The sequence below is a fragment of the Colius striatus genome, chromosome 2, assembly GCF_028858725.1.
Source record: "Colius striatus isolate bColStr4 chromosome 2, bColStr4.1.hap1, whole genome shotgun sequence".
In the NCBI taxonomy this organism is placed as follows: Eukaryota; Metazoa; Chordata; class Aves; order Coliiformes; family Coliidae; genus Colius; species Colius striatus.
Window position 1 is genome coordinate 31,150,448 of NC_084760.1, and position 26,681 is coordinate 31,177,128.

Genomic DNA, 26,681 nt, shown 5'->3' on the forward strand with positions numbered 1-26,681 from the left:
TCATTACCGGAGGGGAGTGAAAGAGCCACAGGAGAGTTTCTGGGCCAAAATACAGCCTTCCAAAGCTTTCTGCACTAATAGGCTGGAAGTCCTAACGGCTTTTGAGGCCAAGAGAAACCACTGCTGTGGATCACATCCCCATATTCCCAACACAAACAAGCACCATGCCCAATGGGTGACACCTTACTGTGTCAGTCACACATGCTAAGTTTTGCCCTTTGTGCTCAGCTAATCTTAGTATTACAGAACAAAGCGCCTCCTCCTCTGACACCACCACTTCCTTTTGAGTACAGAACATGCTTTCTAAGAATTTAGATATGTTACTTTGCCTAAAATATTTTTGCACAGACCTCTTGAGAACCACAGTATTTCTCAACTTTAGCTCCCTTGAAACTAGGCATCGAACTCGCAGAACTGATTAAACTGTCGAAATACAGATTTATACACTGTGAGGCAACGGATGGTCCTTGCCACCTCTGGGCAGGCAGGGTCAGTGCGGAGACCTGTCCTGCGGGCTTCTGCCTGTCCCTCTATGCATCAGGTAGGCTTTACACCTCACCTTCCCCTGCCCTTGGGTTTTTGTTGTTATTGTTAAACACGATCTTAATTGCTCGTCTAGATTTGTCCTGCTGGTCCTTTGGATCACCCAGCCGGTGCCGTTAGAGCCGCGCCGCTTCACACGCAGACACACACACTCCCCGCCGCGCCCTCTGCCCGCTCCTCTCTCCCCGGCGGGGTTCGCAAAGGAGGGAGGGGGGCGCCATCTTCTCCGGGCGGGCGCCGGGGGGCGAGGGAAAGGCGGCAGGTTTCCTCTGTAAAGGCGGGGGGCGTGGGGGTCATGCGACCGCGCCTCGGCCCGCCTCTGCCCTGTGTGTGAGGGAGAAAGCGAGAGGGAGGGCGGGGTGTAGAGGCAGCTCCCGCCGCCGCCTCCCTCTCTCCCTCCCCCTCGCCGCTGGGCGTGTGCCCGGCCCCCGGTGCTGCGTGACCGCGCGGGGAGGAGGAGTGTGGGTGCGGGGAATTTCCTTGTGTAGCGACGGAGGAACAACACCGCTCCAGACGGCGAGGGTGCGAGGAGGGCGCTGCCGCCGCCGGTTGCCGAGCGATGTGAGGGGGGAGCACCCCCTGGGTCCTCCCCTCCCCCCGGAGCCGCCTGTTTCCCCCCCCCTCCCTCACTCATCCCCGCCCCGCCATGCCGGACCAGATCTCCGTGTCGGAATTCGTGTCCGAGACCAATGAGGATTACAAGTCACCTACCGCCTCCAACTTCACCACCCGGATGGCCCAGTGCAGGAACACGGTGGCGGCCATCGAGGAGGTGAGCCCCGGGAGGGGAGGTGCGGCGGGGCGGGGAGCGGGCTGCGCAGCCCCCTCCGGCCTGGCTGCCCGCCGCCGCGGCAGCAGAGAACAAGGCGCTACCGGTGCTGGCTCCTGCCGCTCCCTCTCCACACCCGGCCCCGAGGAGCGCCCTCGGCTGCCGCTTAGAGGAAATGGGGCTGGAGAGGCTAAAGAAAAGGAGAGGGGGGAAGGGCTGAGGCGCTGCTGCCCCCTTGCCCGCGGGGTTCCCGCTCTGCTTGCCGCTCCGCTCTGAGCTTGCCCCTCAGCCCATGGCGGGGCAGGAGTGCTGACTTCCCCCCTCGCCGCTTCCCTCAGCCTGGGGGCAGGGGAGTCCGCGTTTCTCTCTCCTCCTGGTGCCCATGGAGCCCCGAGCCCGTCGGTTCCAGTTGGGCTGCCCTCCTACCTGCACAAGGGCTTGAACTCTCTAGCCGCTGCCTGTTGCCACCTGAACCATCTCGACGCGTGGCCTCTTTCTCCCGCCTCAACAGCTGGGGCTTCGGCCATGGCAGTACGAGAGGTTGGAGTGTCCTTTCCTCTGTATAGGTGTGTATGTGGGGGTGTTCGCCTACCTTCTGGCACAGGTGGGCTTTAGTCATCTTTCCAGTCCCTGCACATAGACATTTAAACACTCTCCCCACCTCGGGCATATGCTTTAAGGTAGCCTTCTTTCAGGTACTGCTTCACCGTGGTCCTGAGGGGAGAACACGCCGCTGGTTCTGCTTCCTTTCCGTGCGCGGGAGTCTGAACCCGCTCTGATTTTGCCTTGTCTTGGGCAGCCTGGGCTGCGGATACTTGGTGTGAGCTGCTTTTGTCTCGCAAAGAGAGCGGTTTGGTTTTCTTTCCTTCGAGAGACTTGAAACATATAATTGAACCTCATGCAGGGAGCTCTTCGTACTATGAAGGGTGGCTGCCAGCATGAGAGAGAGATTTCCCTCCTGTTTCAAATCGGAGGGAAATCTGGGACAGGTCTGAACACAGTGAGGAAGCATTCCACATCCCAGGCATATACACACAATGAAACGAGAGGCATCTGTGTGTCTTGATCCTCAAGCAGCTTCTCTGAAGTAACTTGTGTATGGTGAGGGAAAGCTTACACTTGTAATGCAGATTAATTTGCTCCATCTACCTGTTACATGGATTCTTACAATGTGTACTTAGTTGGTTTGTTTTGCAGGGAGCATATATTTTAAAAAGAGCCACTCCAGCAAATAGAATCCTGCCAGTAGTTGATGTCCCTTCTTACAAAAGAGCTGCCACTAGCAATGGATTATTAACGTGTCATAAGTGAACATAACCCAGGTTATGTGTTTAAACACCCTTTTCAAGATTTTCCTGTTTTGCCAGTTCCCAAAACCACTAAAGAAAGGAGCTGAATTCAAAATAATCTGCACAAAAGGAATTACTATTTTGTTCCTGAGGTAACTTTATTCCTTGCAAGCTTGCACTTAAATGCCTGGATTTAATTATACTTTATTAACCTGATAGTCTTAAGATCAACAATTCTGTGTCAAAGGAAACTTATTCTTAAAAAAATATTTATGATAGTGAATCATTTTAGTTGTAAGGTAGAGCTCCCTAATAATTGATTAACACAAAATTGAAGTTAGTATAAGTATTTGGGTCAAAAGCAGTTTTGCTACATTTAGAGATTTTTTTGTCACAAGTCTCACAAAAATTGGTCTTTCTCTAAAGCTGTATGGTTGCAAAATATGTCATGTAATTTCTCAGAAAAAAATGCAAAAAAGTTTTGGTTTCTGTTTACTTGTCTGATTATACTGAATTTATATACGGTGGCAGGAAATTTGTAACACACGTATCTTAAAGTCTGATGCACATTTAAAAATTTGAATATGAGGGATTCATTTAATATTTAATCTTTTTGGCATTTCTTTTTGTGCATGTCTGCTGCACTGCTGTTAGATTTTTAAAGAAAATCGGTATGTTAAATCTTTGTATCTGCATGTTTCAGATGTTAGACATCGTCTGCTTGCTTAGGTACAGAAAGAAGGCTTTTATGATAATGGCAATAAAGAATGTGCCAAGTGTTTTGTAGATCTAGGTAAAGTTTGCAAGGCAGGAGGTGAGATGGGACTGGTGTTCTTCATAGTATTGATCTATCTAGCACTTTTGGCAGAACATAAGCTTTTGCTTCCTGGATGTGCTGCTGTGCTAAAGCATCTGTTGAAATGATTGCTGAGGGGTTTTTTTCCTTATTTTTGTTAAGAGCAGCAAACAAATTTTTATTGTTTCAAAACTGTGAAATCTTTATTCAGACTTAGACTTCTTTGGTTTGGAAATACTGAAGTCCTTTTAGCATTATGTGCCTGGTTTTTCAGGTTAAATGTGATCCTTTGATAAAAAGCTGTTTATAAATTGTGTAATCGAGAAGTCAGTGTTCAGCACCTTTTTTTTAAAAAAGGCGAGGCAAGAATTAGTTCATCAGCTTGTTAGGAACTGAGTCTTGGTAAAGAGTGCATCTAAAAATGTACAGGTAATACAGAAGACCTGTGCATTGCCAATGTTACAAGTGCTGTGAAGCATCAGTTTTCAGTGTGCACAGCTCTGTTGTAGTAGACAGTACAATTCTGAAAACTAGGATATGTATGATTTAGGGAATGTGTTACTCAGAACAGTTAATAGGTAAGTTGAAACCATGCTGGCTGCTGACTTCATGTGTGCGTTGATTTTAACAAGTGACTGTAAGAGCTAGTTTATTAACTGAAGACAGGTAAGCTTTGCTTTTCCAGGATATTCTATGCATGCATTAAATCAACAAATTAACTGGTTAATACTGGTACTTTCAGGATGTCTCTTAACTGCTTTTCCTGGCTAATTTGGTTCTGGATTGGACTACAGATAAAGCCAGCCTGAGTCTCCCAAGCCCCATGTTCCCCTGGAAGCTGTGGCACACAGGAATGCAGGGCACAGGTGCAGGAGATGGGGGCTGCTGTGGCCTGTTCAACTGAGCTCAGCTCTGTGCAAGCACAGATACTTGTTTCCAGATCCCACTGGGAAGTCTGTTGCACTTATTAATACTACTGCCTACCAGTTTTTTAATTTTGTCTTAGTTAATTAGCAGATATCTAATAGTGTCTTAAAAGTTAAGTTAAGGAGGCCTTGCTTTAAGTGATGGAGTGGAAGAGGCTTGTTAGGAGAGGAGATCAATAAGACGTTGGACAATTTTAAGTGTATCATTTACTGATGTGTCTCTGTAGGCAATGATATTGCCATAAAACAGTGTTTTCTTAGATTAAGTGACATCTGTCAGCTACAGAATGATTGATTTTTAGTATGATTTGAAAATACCATTTTATGTGGTTGTATGCACTGATGGTAGACCTCAGACTGTGGCCTTTGAGATCACCAGAAGTGCATGCATTACAGTTTGGGAACTGGTGTCTATTCAAACAGTTGGAGAAAGAATCTTATCCTTTGCTCTAGGTAGTGAAAAGGGATTAGGAAAGGCATGCTCTTGGAACACAATGTGATTTCAAAGGAAAAGGAATCATGTAATTTCTGCATTGTTCTCAGATTAAGATGTTGCTTAGCAAAATATTTGAAATCTTTAGCTTCTGCTACAACAAAATTACAAGTGAGCAATCTATGTCACAGGCCCTTACAAGTTACTGTTTAATCTTTGCATGTATGATAGTGACTAAGCTTAAACAAGTTTTAATTGAGCGTGCAGAGCAGAGTCACATGACTGGAGGAGGGGCTGCTTGAAATCAGTAATCTAGTCTGACAAATGCAGTCTCTTTAGTTGACTCTTTCAATTAAAGGTCCCAGGATCTAAAAATATGTGGTGGCTGTTCTTAATCTATGAGCGCTTTAAAATCTGATTTTAGTACTGCTGTTATTATTTTGAACATACGCTTCTGTCTTTTATGTGCTGTAAGTTACATAAAATAGTCCCTAAACTATAATGGACCCCACAAAATGGCCCTAACAGCTGTGATTTAAGATTTTTAGAAATTATTTTGTAGAGTAGTTTAATGACTAGAATCCAAGTGTGCCACTTTTTTTGAAGCCTGGGTTAAGTTTGAAAAAAATGACTGGAACTGAAGCCCATGAAAGTCCTTTCTATTTATTTCTAATTCTACTTGTTTATTGTGGTCCAGGGCTTGTGGACCAAGAAAGAAGGACAGGGAGCTGTTGTGCAGGCTGGCTTGTAAACAGAGAGTTCATGTGCTCAAGGTGTTTCCATCTAAGTTTCATTTTGAAGTGTATTACCTTGCCCACTTAAACTTCACTGCATGCTCAGATTTCTCTATAAAGAGAGGAGGGTGGAAACACTGAGAGAAGTTTAATAGGTTACTGGAACACCCTATGTAGTGGAGTAGCATCAATGTGTTGTAAGAAGTAGACAGGACAAACGTGGTGGAAAGATGTCAAACGTACAACCAAAAGAAACAATATGTAGGAGTAGCAAAAATGGTCTTAGTTCTCTGGATAGAAATAGATTTTAATTGTTTGGTGTCTATTAAAGAGCTGTTCTCCAGGAATTTATGTAAAACCTGTGAAACTAAAGCCATAACTTGTGATTTCAGGTCTCTACGTGCCATTGTTCTACAGATCCTATTCCATGATTATTGCACCTCAGTGATTATGGTTTTTTACAGTTTAAAAGATTTTCTATAAAATACTTTATGATCATTTCTACCCCTAGTAATGCAACCTACCATTTCAGTATCAAATCCTTTTCTTCCTCACTGTCACTCATAACACAAGTTTCTTCTATCAGAAATGGTAACAGCTTCTTGCTACCTAAGGCAAACCCCCGGTTTTCAGCTGCCTTGAAGAGACATAAGGGATCAGTGCTTATGGAATTTCATTCCCTCTTGTATGCTCAAATTCTCTAATTCTGCTTCATTTTGGTTCTGCAAAGCTAACAAGGGCAACAAGCAGTAGCACCTTGATAGAGTAGGCAGATGTGAGGCTGGATACATGCATACATGTGTGTGTCTTCAAAATGTATATTTTCCTCGTACACAAGTATGTATATCAATTGATCATTAGGCCTTTGGGACATGCTTTTGAAAGGCATGTGAGGAAGGTTTTTTCATATACTTTGAGAAGCAGTAGGAAATGTCATATATTGTAGTGTGTTTTGGGATATTTACTGCTATTTGTATATTTCCTTTTAATAAAATATGTTCTCGTGCTCACTGTAACGTGCTCTTTGGCAGACCATTTTTTGCACATGTTTCTTAATTCATTACTAAATACAGTTCCATAAATACACGTTGTTTAAAAATTCTTTTGTGTTCCACTTCTGCTTCCTTTCTGGAATCGTGATTCTCTATCATCAGCATCCAAAGAGGTTTCTGGAAAAGTCATTATGACACAAATGGTAGGATAATTTCAAAAATAGTGTGGGATTTTTTTTTTTCTTTTTGAGAGGAATGTGGAGGGTGGAAGTTGTAGAAATACAGGACCTAAACTGTAGGTCTTCAGCTAGAGCTTTGTGTGTTTTAAAATAGAGAATTGAAACCTTAAACCTTTAAAATACAATGTGCAGTCAGTTAGAACAATATCAAGCCATACAAGTAGGGTACTGTGAACCTTACCTTGGTTTATCTGATGATGCACTTGCTTCCTGTTAACAAAAGGCCCAGTTTCCCATAGGCAGATCAATGGAAAATAAGTACATTTCTGAAGAATTTTACCAACTGTGGCTTTCGTATTTTGATTTTTCCCTTGTGCTACTGCATTTTTCAGAATCAACTTACCCATATTTAGCACACTTTGTGTGAATGTTGAAAAAGAATGGAAGTTGAAGTGGCCAATTCTGCTTAGATTTAACCCACCTTCACTTCCTCTTCCCACCTTGGTCTCTGTCTACTACAGCGTACAGCAGTGCTAGGAACAGGTGAGGCCTTTGTTCTGAAAGGCATTGCAGAGCCATGGGACAAAAGCGCGATTCCTGCTCCAAAGCGCTTATTGCGCACATGTCAAGTGGGCATGGCTGATGAATGCAAGTGGAGGAATCCAAGACAACTTGGTACATCTGATGAGTGAACTGTGTTTGTCTGCACCACTGTGAAGAGGTTTATTCTTATTAATATGTCTTAGTCATTCTTAACGAAATAGAAGATTTAAGAGTTGACCTAAAATGTTTTTCTTGCACCTTCCATACGTGTGTGTATGTATATGTATTACATACAACCATTCCCCATCTCAACTCCTGCATCCCAGCTTCTGAGCCTCTCTCTTAACAGCCCACACCATCTGGCTGCCCCAGCTCCACAAAATGTCTGTGTTTACCCGAAGCTCCAGAAAAATTGGGCCTTGCTCTATTTAGGTTAGCTATGACCTCTATTGTTTCTCGTATCAAGCTTCTCTGTACTTTCTTGATGTTTGCAGTCTTCTTATCTCTTAATTTTTGAAATGCCTCAGCTATGGAGGTTGTTGGTGCTTTTCCCTGCCTCGCCTCCCCAGGTCCCTGTGGCCCTGCCCCTCTGTGGCAGCCTGGGCCTGGCCCTGTTGGTGGGGCTGGGACTGATTTCATGCTGGGCTGGGATGTCTCTCATAGGTGGGCTATCCTATCAGCAGGAGGCTTCACTTGCCCTCAGTCCTCACTGTCTCTAAATAAATGCCATACTCTTCATGAAGTTGCTAGAGAGGGAAGAAGAGATGTTCTTCAGGGGAAATCTTTCTGTAGCTTCTCCAGCATATCTTCCATCCTCTTTCCCCTTTCCGTTTTATGTTTAGTGACCTGTATAGCTCAGAAGAAGTTGTGGATGCTATAAAACATTATAGTCATTGGTAGGACAAATACCAACTAAGTATTGGTAGGAAAGCATGAATGCTAGATTCTGAAAAAAACAAATAATAGAATGTTAAGGGTTGGAAGGGACCTGGTCCTGCTCTGGCAGGGGACTTGGATCTTTCCACCTGGAGTAGGTCACACAGGAAGTCATACAGGTTTTGAATGTCTCCAGAGAAGGAGACTCAACAAGCCAGGATTAGTCTGATCAAAGGGAGGGGGAGTGATAAGTGAACAAGAGATTATTGGTGTTGCCAAGTATTAGAATCAAAGACAATTGTCTTAGATTTGATGCAAAGGAGAGTAGCTACAAGTATGAAGGGAGAGTCATTGCATAGGAGACAAACTGAAAGGTTTAGTATGAGTGGATGTGACTGAGGAAGACTCTATTTGTAAAGGCCAGAATGCTGAAATAATCGAAATTATATGGGGAAATTAAAGGCTCTGTTTTAGAGATACTATGCATAAGGGATCTGCATGGTTTATGATGGACAGGTTCACTTTAGGAGATTGCTGGTCAAGTGGGCTGTCTGCTAACATTGCAAATGTCGAAGAACGAGTGCAAAAGCAAGAGCAGGATTTCAGCCACATTATGGTCAGACATTTGTGACAAGAAGTCAGGATGCTTTTACAGAAGGAAACAAAAGAAGGAGAAGCTCATGTGAGTATTGACGATTTAATCAAGTGGATGTTGTGGATGAGACCGCAAACAAGTGAAATGTTTGTTGAATGTTTGGGGGACAATTCCTTATGTACTAAAATGAAAAGAAATTTAAAGCTAAACAAAAGCAAAACAAGCAAAAAAAATAAGGAAAAAATCATTTAACTGAGAGCTGGTGAGGTGAACAGAAATGAAAAGTTTATGTAATAAAGCATGAGGAATGGTCATGAAGTATTCCAAGAAAAGAGAAAATTATGGGAAAAACAACAGACTTGAAACACCCCAAGAAAATTGTCACAAATGAACAGAGCCTGTCAGAAATGGGACAAAAAGAAAATTCAGGTAGTCAGAGGAAAGTTTTGCATTAAAGTTACACATAAAGATAAAAGACAAATTTTCACCAGTCAGATTTCTTTAGGAGTTATAGCAAGCAGTGAAGATGCCAAAATCAGTCTTTTAAGCACAGAGAGTTGTGAGGAGAAAAGGAGCACCATTAGACTGTAGTAGTGTTAAAGACAATACAGGTGTTACAAATGCAAATGAGTACTCTGTTGCAATTTTTGAGCCCAAAATGTGGGAGAAGGTAGAATGGATAGCAGGAATAGAGATGCAAATAAGCAAAGAAATAAACTGAGCTTAAAGCACTCACAATTAGTTGGAGCTAGTTAACTTATTTTTCTAGTATTTTGAAAGAACTAGGATGATAAGTAGCAAATACTCCTAACAAATCCTCTGGAAGCTAGAATGATAGCTAATTTAAACACAGAGGGTTATGAAAACAGGGACAGAAAGAAGTATTTATAGCTAGTAAAAATGATTGCAGTGGGTGCAGAAATGCAGACCATGGCTGTTTAGAGGAGGAGAGGTGTTCTTACTGAAAGACTGGAAACCTTGGACGAATGGCAGCCTAACAGTGTAACCAGTTCTCCTTCTTGCTTCCAGAAATGCCTGAAAAATACTGTACACAACTGTTTATATCAATTGCCAAAGTTGTGCAAGAAGATAGTACTTTCACATTTGCTTTCTTTCTTTAAGTTGTAGCATGGTCAAATGTGCAAGAACTTCACATCAAGAGAAATTGTGTGACTCCTTGTTTACTCTTGAATTGATGCTAGCAATTGTTTACAGAAAAAGGGAATTCCTGAGAATTGTGCTTGTAAATCTGTAGAGGGTAATTATATACCCAGATTTCATGGAAGGTTAAAATCTCTGCTTTGGTCCATTTTAACTGAGACAGATATCTTTTTTTTTTTTTTTCTTTTGCACCACTTTTAAATCCACCTGGAAAATGTAGATCAAGTATCGGACAAAAATAAAATCAATGTTTGTAGCTATTGGTTTTAGTGCAAGCTGATGGTGGGATTGTTTCTCTTTTTTTTCCTAGAATTTTCCCTGCAGCCTTATGTTTGTTAACACCAAGCTCAGATTCTTCTGTATGCAAAAGCCTTGCTGTCTATAGTTGCTCTTGGTGGGGACAGACATAAACTCAGTGTTTGAGATATTAGATATGAGGTATTGGGTATGAGATTTCCTGTGATGAAGATGATCACCAGCTTCTATTTGGATTAAATCCAGACTACTTTGACGTTTTCACATCAGTGTAGATTAACTAGATGAGGAATAAATTTGACTACAAAACAGCAAAAATGGGGAACACAAGTAGCAAGACTGAGAAAGTACTACACAGCTGAAATGTCTAAGAGGTAAAATGAAGATCAGTCAGAAGAGGAAGAAAATGGAATCTGAATCCAAGGCAAAGTGGGAGTCAAGAGAGTCATCGAGAAAGTACTGTGATGGCATATGAGGAGTGGAGGATCAGGAATAGGCAGATAGGCAGAAGCGCTAAGGAGGGGATAAGGAAATGCATCAGAAGTCTAAGGAAGTTCAGGGGAATCAAAGTTGACAGGAACTGTGAAAAAAGAGAGAGTGCCACAGTATTTATGCAGGAAGTAGGATGAAAGCGTTCCCAAGCAGGGAATGTGGAAGAAGGGATAATGTGAAAAGGATCACTATAGTAAGGAGTCGGAAGGGAAAGTGATGGAGGAAAGTGAGTAATGTGATATTATAGCTACATCTTACCTTATAGTTTAGGAGAATGCAAGAAGTCTTCTGCATGTTGTGTATCTGGAAAATGGGACATAGTAGTAAGTAGCATGCAGACCTTATTACCTGTTGTACATGTGTCAGTTTCTTTTGGCAAGAGAAAACAATTTATTTAGGAGGGAAGAGTTTATTGGTGGAGGAACTGAGATGCAGCACTGTAACTGACTAGATTTTTACTTAAGAGTAGTGCTGCTTTGCAGAAAATAAGCTTGGGTAGTGTGATTCAGTACTTTTCATCTAGAGTAGTAGGCATTGTTTGTGAGTGAGTAGGTGTTGGGTGGAATTTGAAAAATTTGCCTCTTTGTGAACTCTGTTTCACAAAAATATTTACTATGGATGTGAGATATTGTGCAGTGAAGTATATTTCCTTGGAGTATGTTTTTTTAAGATATAGCTGTAAAAGTTAACATGCAAGTATAAATTCTTGCATCTCATTTAAACCTAGAAGAAATAGAGACTTGAGAGGGAAGACTGAAACTGCTTCTCATTGTCTTGGAGCAGTATGGTGTATGGAACCATCTGCTGTTTGTGGACTTCTCAACTATCCCTGATTAAAGATCAGATTATCAATGTAGTTGTAGTCTGAAATCTATAATTCTGTCTAGGCATTATGCTAAGTATGCGTGTAGATACATCAAAACAGCTGAAGTGATTAGAGCTGAACAAATTACTTTTATGTTCCTGAAAGCTTTGTTCTACATTCAGAGGGCATATAAGAAGAGGAAAAAAAGCAGTGAAGCCATGTGAAAATTCATATGGATTATTTTCTCGTGTTTTATGGTTTCTGTTCTTCGTTAGTGAAAGGTTTATTTCTTGGCATATTCAGTTTCAAGGAGACTTAGACTGTGTTCTAGGGAAGTCAACTTAGAAGCAAATGCATTTACTAATCATTTTAAGCCTCTTCAATCAAACAGGATTACTGTTTGGCTATAGCAATAGGAGTGGAAATTTCCTTAATAACATACAAGCACAGAGCCCTTGCTCTGTTGTCACATCCAAAACATGCAGTATAGTGTTGTGGAAAGCACATGTTTTTAATCATTTGTTTATTTTCCAGAACTGTAGGTGTATGTTACAAAACAACAGGAAAAAATAACAGCAGAGTCCTCCTACACTTTGAGCTCCATGTAGACTAGATGCTAGCTGTGCTGAAGAGAGTAACATTGAAGAAGCAATGATGTAGTATATCTTTTGTAAGCTGCTTTTTGTTTGGTTTCATTTGTCCATTTTTTTGCTTAGTTCATTCTGTTCTGTTGCTTAACTACCATGAATGAGGATGACAAGCTTTTCGTGTAAGTATTTTCAGTGTTTGCCACTATTTTCTGTCCCTCAACCCTTATTGGTGAATGTGCAAGGACGAATGGTGCTTGGTGGCATATACTTTCTTGCATTTATCACTTCAGTTGCAGTCAAATGATTCAGTAGCTGTTTCCTATTTATCCTAAGAATACAGCAAAAGTGCTGATAGGCCTGGACATGCTTCTGTGTTCTAAACTGCTTAAATTTTAAATGCAGAAGTTTTGTCTTTGGTAGCAGCTGTGCATGAATTTACCTAATTTACTAATGCTTAGGGCTACAGGGGAATTCTGTTTATGCCACCTTATAGATAACTTATATGTAAATTATCTCCCTAATTATTTAAGCAAAGGTCGCCCTGGGGGGAAAGCTTTTATTTTTACATGAAATATGATGTAAATGAGTGTTTTGTATCTACTCTTTAGTACACTAATAATTGTGTGATTTAAGATTCATTTACACTTTTAGGAAGCTGTCTGTAGTGACAGAAATGCCTGAATTGTTAGTTTCAGTTATATTTAAAGCTATTTAAATTCTGTTGTTTTCAAGACTGTAACAGTATCTTGAGATTTCTCTGGTTGGACACCTAAAGTTAATGACAGTTTGTATGCATCCTTTAATTCAAAAACTAAAGTCACAAATGAAAATTCACAGAAAATTGTGGTTTTGCATTTATACAAGAAGAACTCAAGTTTTTTACTGATAGCTGCAGCGTGACAAAGCATCAACAAAATTTCAATTAATGCAATTTCTTTTTTTTTCTATTTAGCCAAAAGAGAAAGATACTGATTTTTATCAAATAATTGATTGACAAAAGTTGGCTAATCTTATATTTGTATTGGCTGATGTTTAGTATGCTATCATGCAGTTAACTTTTAATGGAGAAAAAAAATGTATTAATACTGAGAGACCATGCAGACATTTTCAAAGGCGTCATGCTGAATTATAGAGGCGTTGGAGTAAAAATCACAGGCTGAAGTCTAGAATCTGCTATAAGATAGAAATATTTTTACAGTGTTTCAAGAGAAAATGAGTTTTGTCGTTTGACACTGGGCTTTTATGTGAGAACTGGGGAACAAAACTGAAAGGTTAACTATACAAAATGTATTCAATTGTAAAATGGAACAACTCTCCACTGAAGAAACCTAAGCTGTAGTAATTAATGTGACACCAGTATTATAGGTAAATGCCTTTGATAAATTTCTGCCCTAATAATAGAGGTGATATCTGATGTATTGCTTTACCTCTCCTTATCCTAATTTTGACACCTAGTTCAGTGTTTCCCTAGTAACACTTGATACGTTTGAGATGATTTGTCTTGTCTCTTCAGGAATCCCCTCCAGTTACCTAACATTGTTTGTTGTGGAAGTATGGTATCTGACAAATTCCAGGTGTGTCATGAACTAGATGAAGTTTATGTGCCTTTTATTCCCTTTCAGAATAGCCATCTCATGTATATAATATATATGTCTATCCAAGGTATTTTTAATACAGGTCTTCTTATTTATTTCTGTTAATAAGGTCTCAGAGGCCTGTTAAGGCGGAGGTTTGATTATTGTTATAGTCTTTTCTCAATTGCTTTCAGTTTCCGAGAATTATTCGATAAACGAAGAAGATAATTGAAGAAAAAGTCAGAGTACTGAATGAGGATAGGTCAGATTGTGACATCCAGTTGATCTGTGCACAGACACCACAAAGGTTTTAATTTTTAGGGTAGAATGGGTGCATCATATATACGAAAACTTACTGTATAGTTTTTCACCATTTAATAGAGATTACAACTGGGATATCTGCCTGGCTCAATTAGAGGGTTTGAAGACTACTAAAATCAAATTAGACCATTGATAGGAGAATTTTTGAATATCTGGAAAGTGTCTCATTTGTTGATTACTCCCTCAACTAAGTTCTGTATTCAAAAAGCTTGCCATGTGCAGAATAAAAGGGCATTATATTCTGCAGAGATTAATTCTTGTTGGTTCTGGGGGTACACAGAAGGGTTTAATACTAGGATTTAAAAGTGAGCCACTGTAAAGAGTAAGGCCATCAAGTCTATTATATTGCTTATGAGATCTCTATTTAAAGTCCAGTCATTTTGTCTTTGAAAGCAGGTAGCTGCAATGTTGGTGAAATTATGAAAAGAGAAGGAAAACATATTTCTCTGTATAAAAATTGGTTAATGGTGGATGTGTTCTCATGAAACAAGCATAAGCTTCCTCCATTCTTTTCTCTTAGGCAAGAGGTTTTATTACACAAAAATGCTTTGTGCCTGCCTCCTGGTCAAGGATCCCTTGCATTTCCAACTTTTTGTAGCGAGGGGAGCATGTGGAAATTGAAGGATTAATAAAGTTTTGAATGATTTTTGATGACAGATTTTTTTTTTTTAATGATTGACAGATATAGCACCTTTTCTGTTCAGTGTGCAACAGTATCATGTAGTGACTTGTATTAAAGAGGTAACATTTTTGTGGGCTCTAAACCACTGCTTCGGGATTTCTCTTTACTGATAGAAATAGTTTCTTAGAGAAATGTAATTTTTAGACATCATGTCTTTGTTTTAATAAAGTGAAGTCATTGTACAAAGTCATCATGTATGTTTTTGTATTTAACATAAAGCAGCGTCAAATTTTCTCATATATTATCTTTGCAATAGACTTAACAGCATTAATTTCCCAAAGCAGTGGTATGACCTCTTTCCACCATGCATCTCTTTCCCTTAGTTGCATGCACAATAGTTTAGAGCTGAAATGTTCACTACATTTTTCTGCCAGTGCCTGTTCAAACAAACTGCCTTGGCATTGGGCCCACAAGAGTCACAAACTCAGATGCTGGAGAACTAATGCTTTTGTTGAAAGGGACTTTGCAGAGACAATTCTACCATAAACTGTCCTTTTTATTGCATGCCTGTACCTTCAGTCTCTTCAGTGAACATATCTCGTGCCCAAGAACATTTTTATAGAAATTAACTGTCTTAGCTACTACAGAGTATAATGTCCTGGAATACTTCTTCTTGTACGTACTCCAAATAAAGCAATTATCCCAAAATAAAGTTTTTTACCTTACTATTTTTCTAGAATACATCAGGGTCTAGAATGCCTTGTTCCAGGCTATGCCTATGACGTTTTTTCCATCCTTTATATCATTCCCTCCCTGAATGTTCCAGGTGATCAGTGGAAGGAAACTGAAGAGGCTTTAGAAAACAAATACATGGAGAGAGGAAATGACCTAACAGTAGGAGAATGGAAAGAAGGTTTTGGAGGGGGATAACATAATTTAGGAAGTGTTTTACCAGCTTCTGTAACAGAAGAGTGGATTGAGGCTATATTGATGGTTAATTTCTAAAAGAAAAATAACAAACCGAGATAGAATGTCTGTGGATATCTCTGATCTTTTGAGTCAGAGAGGATCAATTACAGCAAGTATCAGATTGCCTGTAAAGATACACCAGAAAAGCCAAACGAGCATGCTTGCTTTTCTTAGTTTTAAAGCAAGACCAGTTAGTAACACACCAGAGATAATTCTTGTTCTGCTGTGTCTACAGTATTTATTTGATCACTTCTCTTTTCCTTCCGAACTGACCAAGTTTCTTCATGCATACTTTTGTTTTTTTGTTCAGCATCTACAGCTGACTCTGGCATTATTACTTATTCTGAAGTGGGTGAAGTACACAAGGATTTCTGGCTATTGAATAGCAAATTGCTAAAATAGTGAGATGGGATTTTGTTTTAAAGATATAATGGTTAAGATCATTGTTTATATTAGATCCAGAGTCAATACGTTAATGTTTTAGTTGTATCTTTGTCAGCTAGAAGCACGATATTGGGAAGAACACGTAGATTCCTGGCTCCAGGATTATTTTTCAAATCACTTGAGGATTTATTTATCAAAATTTTGTTACTGCTTTAGTAGTACTTCCAAGGGTTTTTGTTGTTGTTATTCCAATAGACTATTTCTGAAAAAAAGGGTTACCTTGAAACTTCTCACAAATTCAGAGTCATTTTTGTGAATACTCTCAGCAAAACTCTAATCCAAACAACAAAAAAAAGGTGAAACAGTTAATATTAGAAGCTGCTATGGGTAAGAAGAAGGGAAGGCACTAAGACTTTCAACTATTTTAAATAAAAAATAGAGCAAAAATGATAGCTGACTCCTTCCCCTTTCTCCCTCACTACTTCCCGCAGTTGGCCGTGCTGTAGTTGCGAAGGCTCTCCCGTAAGCTGTGAGAAGTCAAGTTTAGGGTTTTTTTTCCCCTTTGTCTGTAGTTAGAAAACTTGGGCTTCTTATTTCTCTTGAGAATAGCCTGTTGGGTTATGTAGTGTTTCTGCTTAAGAGTCTCAGCCTTTTCTTTTTAAACAGATTACTGGGAAGTGGGAAATTATCCTGAGGAAGAATGTCTATATGGTTTCCTTTGCTTGCTGCCCTAAACATCTGCTATTGGCTACTATTGATAGAGGATATCAGGTTGAATGAGGTGTTGACCTGACCCAGTGTGACTGTTTTTCTGTTCCTCTACAGACACAAAGAGATAAGGCACTGGTGCAAGGGGACTCACGTAAGATAAAGACCCAGACTTCTGCTGTAAATTGGGCACAGAAGATGTTTAATGAACATTAAACCACTCGAGCCTGAGGACTCTATTGGTACTATTGCCCTTTTTTCTCCCATACCTTTTGGTTTTGTAAAAGGCAGTAAAACCATCTTTGAGATGTTGAGCTATTCAGTTTATGCCTTCCTGGGTTTTTTCCTCCCCTAATTAAATATTATGAAAATAGAACAGTTTGGTTCCCCCCCATTCCCCTGAAAAGAGCAAATAATGCATTCATTTTTTGAGACAACGTGAAATGTATTAAACTTGATCCAGTACTACTTCCGGAAGAAAGAAGCCTGCATATTTTGCACCAATCTATTTAGACAATATAATTTTTTGATTGATGCTAGTTTTGAGAGTGTTTTGTTTTATTTGTTGGGTTTTTTTTTGGCAAGCAGCAATGAAATGTTTGAAGATTTTATTTCCCAGTGGGCTTAAATCTTGCTAGGCAATGTGAAGGAGGCTTGAACAACTTTATTATTATTGTTATTTTAAAGTGTCAGGGTAGATTGTGTTATACAAAGTAGGATGTTGAGTAACATTTCAGGAAGTCTCAGTAACCTTGGACTGATTTCTTCCTGGTAAGGTGATTTGTTTCTAATGAGTTGGCACACTTTATCATTCAGAGCAGAAAACTTTAAAGCAGTTAAAATAGAGATTGGCCTTTGGCAAGTGAAACTGGACCTTATTTCTACATGAGGAAAGATGCTTTCGTACTGATTACTAGTAGTTGAGTCCTCTCTCTAGTGCTCATTATAGAAGTTGTGCTTGCTTCGATTTATTTTGGTAGGCTTGTTCCTCTCCCTGTTGTACTTATTATGGACATGTTTGTTGCTTAAGTTCTCTTCAGGTATATAGAATTTGAAAATACTTTATGTAATGGTTTGAATTGCTGCCTCTTACACTCTGTGTGGGCTTTTAAGAAATACACTTACTTCATTATTGTAACTTTGAAATTTTCAGCCTGTGACACCCCAAATCATAGAATGGTAGGGGTTGGAAGGGACCTTTAGACATCATCTAGTCCAACCCCCCTGCAGAAGCAGGTCAACCTAGATCAGGTTGCATAGGAACAAGTCCAGGCAGATCTTGAAGACCTCCAAGGAAGGAGACTCCACAACCCCTCTGGGCAGCCTGTGCCACTGCTTCATCACTCTCAGAGTAAAATAGTTTTTTCTTATGTTTAAGTGCAACTTTTTGTGTTCCAACTTCATCCCATTACCCCTTGTCTTGTTACTGGCTACTATAGAAAAAAGGGATGTCCCAATCTCCTGACACCCACCACTTAGATATATGTAAATGTTAATAAGATCCCCCCTCAGTCTCCTCTAGAGTAAACAGCCCCAGTTCCTGCAGTTGTCCTTGTTGAACCTCATGAGATTCCTCTCTGCCCAACTCTCAGACTGGTTGAGATCCCACTGAATGGCAGCACAGCCTTCTGGGGAATCAGCCAGTCCTCCCAGTTTGGTGTCATCAGCCAACTTGCTGAGGGTACACTCTGTCCCCTCATCCAGGTCGTTGATGAAGATGTTAAACAAGACTGGCCCCAGAGATGATCCCCGTGGAACTCCACTGGCCACAGGCCTCCAACTCGATTCTGTGCCATTGATCACCACCCTCTGGGCTCTGTCATTCAGCCAGCTCTCGATCCACCTCACTGTCCACTCATCCAAGCCACACTGCCTGAGCTTTTTGATCAGGATGTTATGGGAGAGAGTGTCAAAAGCCTTGCTGAAGTCAAGGTAGATGACATCCGCTGCTCTCCCCTCATCTAGCCAGCTGGTTTTGCCCTCATAGAAGGCTATCAGGTTGGTGAAACAGGATTTCCCCTTGGTGAATCCATGTTGACTCCCCCTGATAACCATTTTTTTCTTCATATGTTCAATGATAACATTCAGGAGGAGTTGTTCCATCGCTTTTCCAGAGATGGAGGTGAGGCTGATCAGCCTGTAGTTTTCTGGGTTGTCCTTCCTGCCCTTTTTGAAGACTGGTGTGACATTGGTGGTGTTCCACCACCTTTATATTACTGAATACCGTGTGAAAAATACATTAGCAGTGTGTCCAAAGGATATTTGTGGTGGGTGCAAAAATGTTATCCTTATCTTGCTAGAAATAACCCAATATGAATTACATTTTTTGAAACAATGGCGTATTGCAGGTAGTTTTATAGTTGGGTTTTTTTGTGGTGTATATTATTATGTGTGATAGCTGCAGAGAGAGATAGACTAATGGAAGATGTAAAATGAAAAGTTACAGATTTTTCAAGCATAACAAATAGGCATCCTTTGTAGTCGTTTTTGCTGTGTAGCCTTAGGTTGTGAGGTAAAACCGTTGTCAGAGTAAATGTTTCTATGCTATTTTAAGAGAGAGTAGCTATGCATTTTGAGGAATAATGCTGGTATGAGCACCAATATAAGTTTGCAAACATGCAGGTATTTTAATCTGTTATTAGTGGTTTATTTAGAAGCCTTGAATTTCATATCAAGAGAATAAGATTGTTACCAGGCTGATTATAGTGTATTTGTCTTAAAGTTGTCAGAGAAATGATCTCTATGATCTCTAGATGTGCTACAGCAGTACCAAATAGTTTCAGGTGTAAAAAGTAATTTACCTTAAAAACAGTTGTACAAGATAAACACTAGAAGTCACATAAAAGTAAATGAACAGAAGACTTAAGTACCATGTTTGCACTGACAAGGGCACGCTCCCGAAGGTCACTTTTGAGTTTGTTTCAGAATAGCACCACTTCTACAATACTGTATCTTCTTTTCTAGAGTACTGTATAGAATTTAAGGAGTTTTTTTTGATTTTTTTTCCCCCACTAAGTCAAAACTATTATTTTCTATTTTTAATGAGGGAAGTCTGAGCGCTCATCAATAGAAAGTGAGTGGAACTATGGAAGGGATTTGTATGGCCTTTTTGACTACATTGTGCTGGAATAATCAGCACTAAACAGTCTTGCAATGTTTTTTTGTGTCAAAACCAGAACAAATGAGAGGTCAAATGATCCCACTGAAGTGCACAAAACAGTTGAATTAGGGTAGGGTAGCGTTTTGGCATGTGTGTCTGCATCAGTATAGTGCATGTATATTTATGAAACAAATACAGGATTAAAAATTCAAAGTAGAATACAGCTACAGCTGTATTTAAATGGGTTTCTAAGTGCTAAGATTTGGATGAAGAAAAGGATGAGAAAATACAAAGAACAGTACTAAAGACAAAGAGCTGACATTTTCAAGTTTTATGCTGAAATAACTGAGATAACAGTGGTGGAGATAACAGTGTATAGGAAGAGTGCTCGCCACACTCATTTGGCTACCAAATCCTTGTTCTGAAATGTCCCTGAAGGATTCTTCAACAGGAGCACCTAGGTATGTTGGTCTTCCTACCTGCCCCTCATTTTCTCATGGTCATGTTGTGCTAAGGGGCTTCTTGATAGCCAGGGATGGAAAGTTGATACAGTTGAAAAGTAGCTTTCTTGTTACCCTTGCATCATTTTAAACATGGATCATTTCTGTCCTGTGGTTTATGACATGTCCCTGCAAGCACTTGCAGTGGCACAGCTGAAAAGATAGGTGGAGGAAGAAGGGAGGACTCATGAAAACCTGACCTGGCAGTCCTATACATTTTCACCACACTAGGGCTTTAGGTTTTCCTTCTTCTGTTGCCCTCAGTATTGTCTAGGAGGGTGAACGGGTGTTCCTGTCATCTTTGTTTTGAGTTTCTATGTGGACAGACAGGCTGAGACAGCTAGATGATGGAATTGTCATCAGTGGCATGTTGGGAGCATTCATTACTGTTTCTGTTGGCCCCTGGCTGTGGTGTGCCTCATGGGTTTGCTCTTCTAATGCCTAATCTCAGAGAAAGCAGGAGTTGGTTGAAAGAAGGTGCAAACAAAAATTATATCTTTGGTTGGGGAAAAGGAAGTTTTTATCTTACTGAGAGTCTATGCCTTCTGACTGAGGCAGTCATGGGACAGAAGATTCTGTGAATCCATAGGTCTGTCTGGATCCCTGCAACAGCAGTGATGTTTATCCTTCCAGGGCTTTTTCTTTAAGAAATAGTATCTTCTTTTTTTTTGTCTCTCTCCATCTCCTAAGCTAAGGTGTAGAGACTAAACATACACAAATCTGAGGCTTAGCTAGGAACTGACCTATAACTTTTAAGTCTCTGGCCAATTGGCTTTCTCTTTAGACTGTTACTTGTGATGCTTGTAGTTTGAGACATTCCTTTAACTTTGTCTCCAAGAGGGTAATTGCCCTTTGATGCAGTGGTAGATGAAATTATCATTCCTCTGTAATCAGCTGATCAGATGGTGCTTTTCTGAGGTTATTTTTAGAAATCATTGAGTACACAGTGAGAGAGTTTACTAAGTGTACTCCCATCCAGACAGGTGACTAATCTAACCTTTGAGATCACACCATGTACAGGTTTGTTCTATTGGATGTTTTACAAATTGCTGAAGAGGGTGAATAAAGAGTGAAGGTGAACTATAGAGATGCTGGCGGCAAAACTTCCAATGGATAAAGCAATACCGTGACAGCATAACATTGACGTTAAAGCAACATCTAAATCTAATGGTTTCAGTGGAATGCTGCAAAGATTTTGCACAGTTATTTGTGGTCTGAATGGATTCAGTTTAAGAATACTTCTGTAAATATGAGGGGTAATATTTCTTTTTTGCATTCAGCATGTTAAAATAATTGGATAGGGTCCTAGGAACTGACTTTTCTGCATCGTTTCTCTTGCACAAATTATTAAAAGTAAAATAATGGTAGGTCAGATGTGTAGCTGCTACGATTCACTGAAATATTTTGTGTGAAGACTGGAATGAATTTAGTTGATTTTTTGTATTTGCTTTTTTAGCTTGTATCATGTTAAACAGCTCATGATGTAATACAGTTTGTATTGTTCAGTATTGTTCTTCGGTGGACTCTAAAGTCTCCGGAACTCAAATTTTCCTTCAGTTTCATAAACTGAAGGATGGAGTTTTTGTTGTTCGAGGTTTGGGGTTTTTGAGTTTTTAAAAATAATTTGTGTAGTCATAATTCTACTTCTCCATTCTGGAACAATTGTACTTTTTTTGGGTCTGCCCATATTTCGTTTTCGTAAATAAAATGGTTGCCTGCTTCCACTTTTTTCTTTGATTATAAGTTCTTGAGCATTCTATACAGGAGTTAAACTTGAATTGTATGTTCTGTTGGTAAAAGCTTTACCTAGTGATAAAATGTGTGAAAGATATAAGAACTATGCAATTTATTTTGTTCAGCATAGCAATGAGAAAGTTCATCTGATTGGGAGTGCAATTAATTAACTAATTTATCCAGGAAAACTGAAATTTCCATTTTTAATATTCTACTTGGGAAAGTATTATTGCTCATGTCTTCAGCAGTGTCAGAACATACAATGACTTGAAATTGTTTTAAGCTTCTTTGGTAATTTAACATAGGAAGAAGATATTGCATAGGTAGTTTAATTTTAGATGGTGCTGGATATACATGATGCTGGTCACCATCAAAAGACGGAAGATGCGTTTTTTGTGGACAGGGGAACAGAATAAGTTGTTTGAATGGGGGTGGGAGAAACTCAGAAGTAATTTATTAATTACAGAAATGAAGTTAACTAACGTAATAGTGTTCTAATTACAGAAGGTTTCCAGGGCACGGGTTTACCAGAGAACAATCCAGTATTTAATTTTAATTTTACATTTAATTTCTCTCTCTTGTTTTAGGCTCTGGATGTTGACCGAACTGTTCTCTATAAAATGAAGAAATCTGTTAAAGCCATCAACATATCTGGTCTGGGTAAGTATGTAATAATTCCTGGTATTTTATGGTGGTGAAATTGGAGGATTGAAATCTTAATGAATCAGAAAGGTTTCTATGGGTAACTGTGAGACGAGAAAAATAGACATTTTAGCAGCTAGTGCAAGACCACTGTTCCAAATTGGAACACCATGCTCTTCTCTTTCCACTGGGTCTGGGCTGCCTGCTCCTTCTGCCACCCCTAGAGTTTGGCAGAACCTAGATGAGTTGGGGTTTTTTTGTGGTGCATGTGCAGTGAAATCATCTTAATTTGGATTAGATGAGCACCTTAGATGGTAAGGTATTCGTATCATTGAGAGCTAGGGGCATGGGAGGAGTGAAATTACCCTCTTTGGCAGCAGTGAGAAGCTACATTGACTCTACTGCTTTGTGAAACCTCACCCTTCCTGGTGGCTTCCAGTTTTGCATATTTAGAACCTCACGACAAGAGGGCTGATGACCTGCAATTTTTTATTGTCATGTTGCACAAAGTCAGATATTTATCTTACAACACTAATAAAAATACAAAGAATTGTTACTGCATACATTTTTTTTTTATGTGTGCCAATCTCTCAAAGTTTTTTGTGTTTATCTTCTTTGAAACAATGACTGAAGCTTTCGTTTTGGTGTGTCAGCAGCAGTTTGTGAATAAGAAATAGCGTTTGGTTTTGTGGCTAAGAAACATAATTTTGCTGGCTTTTGTTCTTGCTTTGCAGTTCATAGCAATTAGAGCTAACAAAGCCTAAATTATATGCAAAATAGATAGGTCTGATGAGCCTATCTGTTGGTGGAGAGCCACCAGTATGTGACAGAACTTGTGGGCGTGTTGGTGTTCTGATACAAGGTTATAACAAGAACTGCTGTTGTAGTGTAATCCTTATCAGCTAATTGAAAGAAAGTTCCTTCTTGCCTAATGTAATGGACCTGTTATCTTTGGATCATGGAGTATCCAGTGTAAGATCATCTGGAGCTGTGTCATCTGTTACATATTTATTTGGCCCCATTTCTTCAGGGTTTTTTGGTGTTTGGTTTTGGTGTTGGGTTTTTTTAAGTTTTTGAGTGCTTGACTATGTCTTGTAACCAATGTACTTGCTGAAGAATTGTAGCAAATCACTGCAATTTTTGCATAAATCAGTACCTCACTTGTTTTTTAACCATTTTGGTTCATGCTGCCCATTCTTGACATGAAAGACTGAGGTATTTCTCTTCTACCAGCAGAAATATAACTAACTCAGCCACTTGACAGCCCGTGGGGTTTCTTTTGACAAAACAAAAACTGTGGCCCTGCACTCTTAAGAACACAGTTTCTGAGTTTTTAGTATGTGTTCCCTCAGTATTTAGTATATATGTTTTGGCTTTCTCTTTTAATATGTGAAATTAGAAACTGTTATGGAAGATAAGATAGTTGACTCCAATTTGTACATAATTAGTTTTTTGTAAAGCCTCAGACAAACCTGTCTCAGGTTTCTTTTTTTTTTTTAAATAGATTCCAAGCCTTTTGTTTGTAGAGAAGCTTTTAAAATCTGTCAGAAAAAATACATGGAGTGAGGAGGGTATTTTTGAGGGTTCAATGAAAAAAAAATACATCGTTTTTGTATTATTTAGGAGCACTTGTGGAATACCAGCTCAACTAACAGTATTGCTGCAATAACTGCTGTTGAGCTCCTGGTTTGTTGGCTCTGTTTCATCTGATACATAGGTCCATAAGAACAGTTCCTAGGATGCTGGTTAATAGAAAACTCCTGAGGGTGCTATATGAAATAGAAAGCTCTTGTTTCCTAAGGTAAAAAGTCAGCATCATTCAGCTGCTGATTTCACGTGTAACTCCAGCCATTAATGGTACCAGCCTTTTCACCTTGTTTTCATGCAGTGGCAGCCTTCTCTTTCTGCTGTATGAATTGTGCCCAGACCTCTACCCTCACCTGTGTTCAGATATGCTCAGCTGGATACAGGAAGCAGTAAGAGTGCAGAAAGCAATGTGGAAATAATTCATCTTACTGAGTAGTTGTGGGAACTAGAAGAGTTACCACCTGCTACTTTCTTTTTCTTTTTTTGCTGTCTGTGCCAGTTCATTTGAAACTTGTTCAGCTGTATGTACATCACACAGTAGTGTTAAACATTCTTACTTCAACCTTCAGCTCAGGTAGAAAAAAGCTTGACAAGTGCCCAGCCTCTGCTATTGGTGCTGAGGAAAAACGGGTACAGTTCCGTGCCAGGACTTAGTTTATAAATTGAATGGCTATATGCAGACTCTTATACAGGTTGTAAATTCAAGTGCTCAAGGTAGAAACTTGTAGAATTAATATCATTTGTGTAACTTTAATTTGGCGTGTACATTATGACAGTCTTTGAGTACGCCATATTATACCACTACTCCATAGGGATTTAGTTTTGAATATTGTGAATTTAAGAAAATTTGTACCTACTTGAGAAATAAACTTATTGAATGACTGTCTGAACAGGAATGGGAACAGACAGGTTTGTTTTTAAGTTGTAGCATACTAGGCTTATTGAACAGGTTGTATAACTAATCCATAGAGATTTGGAGAAAGAACATTGCACCCAGAACCCTTTGAATATTAAATATGTGCATGTATATAAATGGACTCAAATGAAACTGGATCATTGCCTGTTTGAAGAGATTAATCCTCTAAATATAATCTTCAGGATTTATGCTGGTCTCCTGTAGTGATCAAGGAAGGGCTTTTGTTCTTATTTAATGCGTAATTTGCTTTCTTGGTTGTGGGCTTTTTTTCCTGGCTGCCTTTGAAGTGTTAGAAATTGGCGATGTCTGAATAAGAAATAGGCAACTTTAACTTTCTCAGGTGCCAACTTGGTGTGCTTTGTCCGTGTGCTCACGCTTGACATGGTCGCTAAACTTGGGTTCAGAAAGACTTTGTTTTATTCCACAGATCAAATTGACAGGGACTTTTTATGTCTGTCTATACAAGCAAGTAAACTGATATTCTACGAGTAAATCAGTAGTTCAGAGTACTTAACACTGGGGCCCCTCAGGTATCCTTTATATTTGAATCAGGAGAAGTTGCTTTACGCTTAGATTTCATCTCCCCCCTGAATAGCCCCTCAAAATGCGCAGATCAAAGTATTCCAAAGGACAGAAACAGTAGTTGTGTGCTGGATGACTTGCACTGGTGCAGCCCACACCATGTTTCAGAACCTTCTGTCTCTGTAAAGCACTGGACCAATTCTGTGGCAGAGCTTCTGCTTTCATTGTCTCAGGAGGGAATCTGGTTGTTGTTAACCAGATCTGTTTTGAGAACTGAACTGGTCTGTGGTAAATGCAGACTGCTAAGATCTACTTGAGATCCCCACTGCTGCTCTGAATTGGAGAGCTAACACAGATGTGGGCTTTAGCCTTATGTAAAATATAGATTGCAGCCTCATTTCCTAAGGTGGCCTGAAAGTCTTACTTGATCTCTTGTAGAGATCCAGCGTTCTGCCAACATACTTGATCTCCTCTATTTCTTTGTTTAGCACACAGTTAAACATAACAGCACAAAGTTTAAGTTAGAGAGCACTGATGAAAAACTCTAAAATTTTGTTCATTACAGGAATTGATGATTGTTATGTGGTCTTTGTTATGGTGCAGAAATATGGTGGATCTTTCTAGAGTAGATACCTGTCAGATGATTGTCTTGTCTTGATGAGACATAGTCCTTTGTACAGCATGTGGATAGATTCAAATAAACCAGAATTAGTGAGATACGTCATACTTGTGGCATATCAGTCTTAAAATATAAATAATAAATGTTTATTGTGTCAAGTAAACATCTTTAGCAAGAAATCTTCTGAAAAGTTGTGAGTTTTTTTAAAAAACCTTTTATCTACTGACGATATTTTCATGTTTTGCTCTTTTTGAAGCTCATGTGGAAAATGAAGAACAGTATACACAAGCACTGGAGAAATTCGGAGGCAACTGTGTTTGCAGGGATGACCCAGATTTAGGAACAGCGTTTTTAAAATTTTCTGTGTTTACAAAGGAACTAACTGCACTCTTCAAAAATTTGGTAAGAATTACTTAAGAAAAACATGTTGAAGTTTTAAGTCCATTACAAAGTCTGTATTTCTGAGTAATAGCAACACTTTATGCTGAAGACAATTTGTGTTTTA

The 26,681-nt window shown here is 39.5% G+C and overlaps 1 protein-coding gene across 3 annotated transcripts in view; it reads left to right on the forward strand.

Annotated features, from left to right (window-relative positions):
* The first annotated feature begins 947 nt into the window (after nucleotides 1-947).
* Nucleotides 948-26,681, forward strand: part of ASAP2 (ArfGAP with SH3 domain, ankyrin repeat and PH domain 2) — a 101,794-nt gene continuing 76,060 nt past the window's right edge. For 2 of the 3 annotated variants that reach the window (XM_061989885.1, XM_061989888.1), the window contains exons 1-3: nucleotides 949-1,315; nucleotides 22,478-22,550; nucleotides 26,433-26,578. In XM_061989885.1, the coding sequence (XP_061845869.1) occupies nucleotides 1,190-1,315; nucleotides 22,478-22,550; nucleotides 26,433-26,578 (345 nt within the window). In that variant the 5' untranslated portion in view covers nucleotides 949-1,189. Of the gene's footprint in view, nucleotides 1,316-22,477; nucleotides 22,551-26,432; nucleotides 26,579-26,681 lie in introns of all 3 variants that reach the window. The other variant, XM_061989886.1, reaches the window with a different exon arrangement.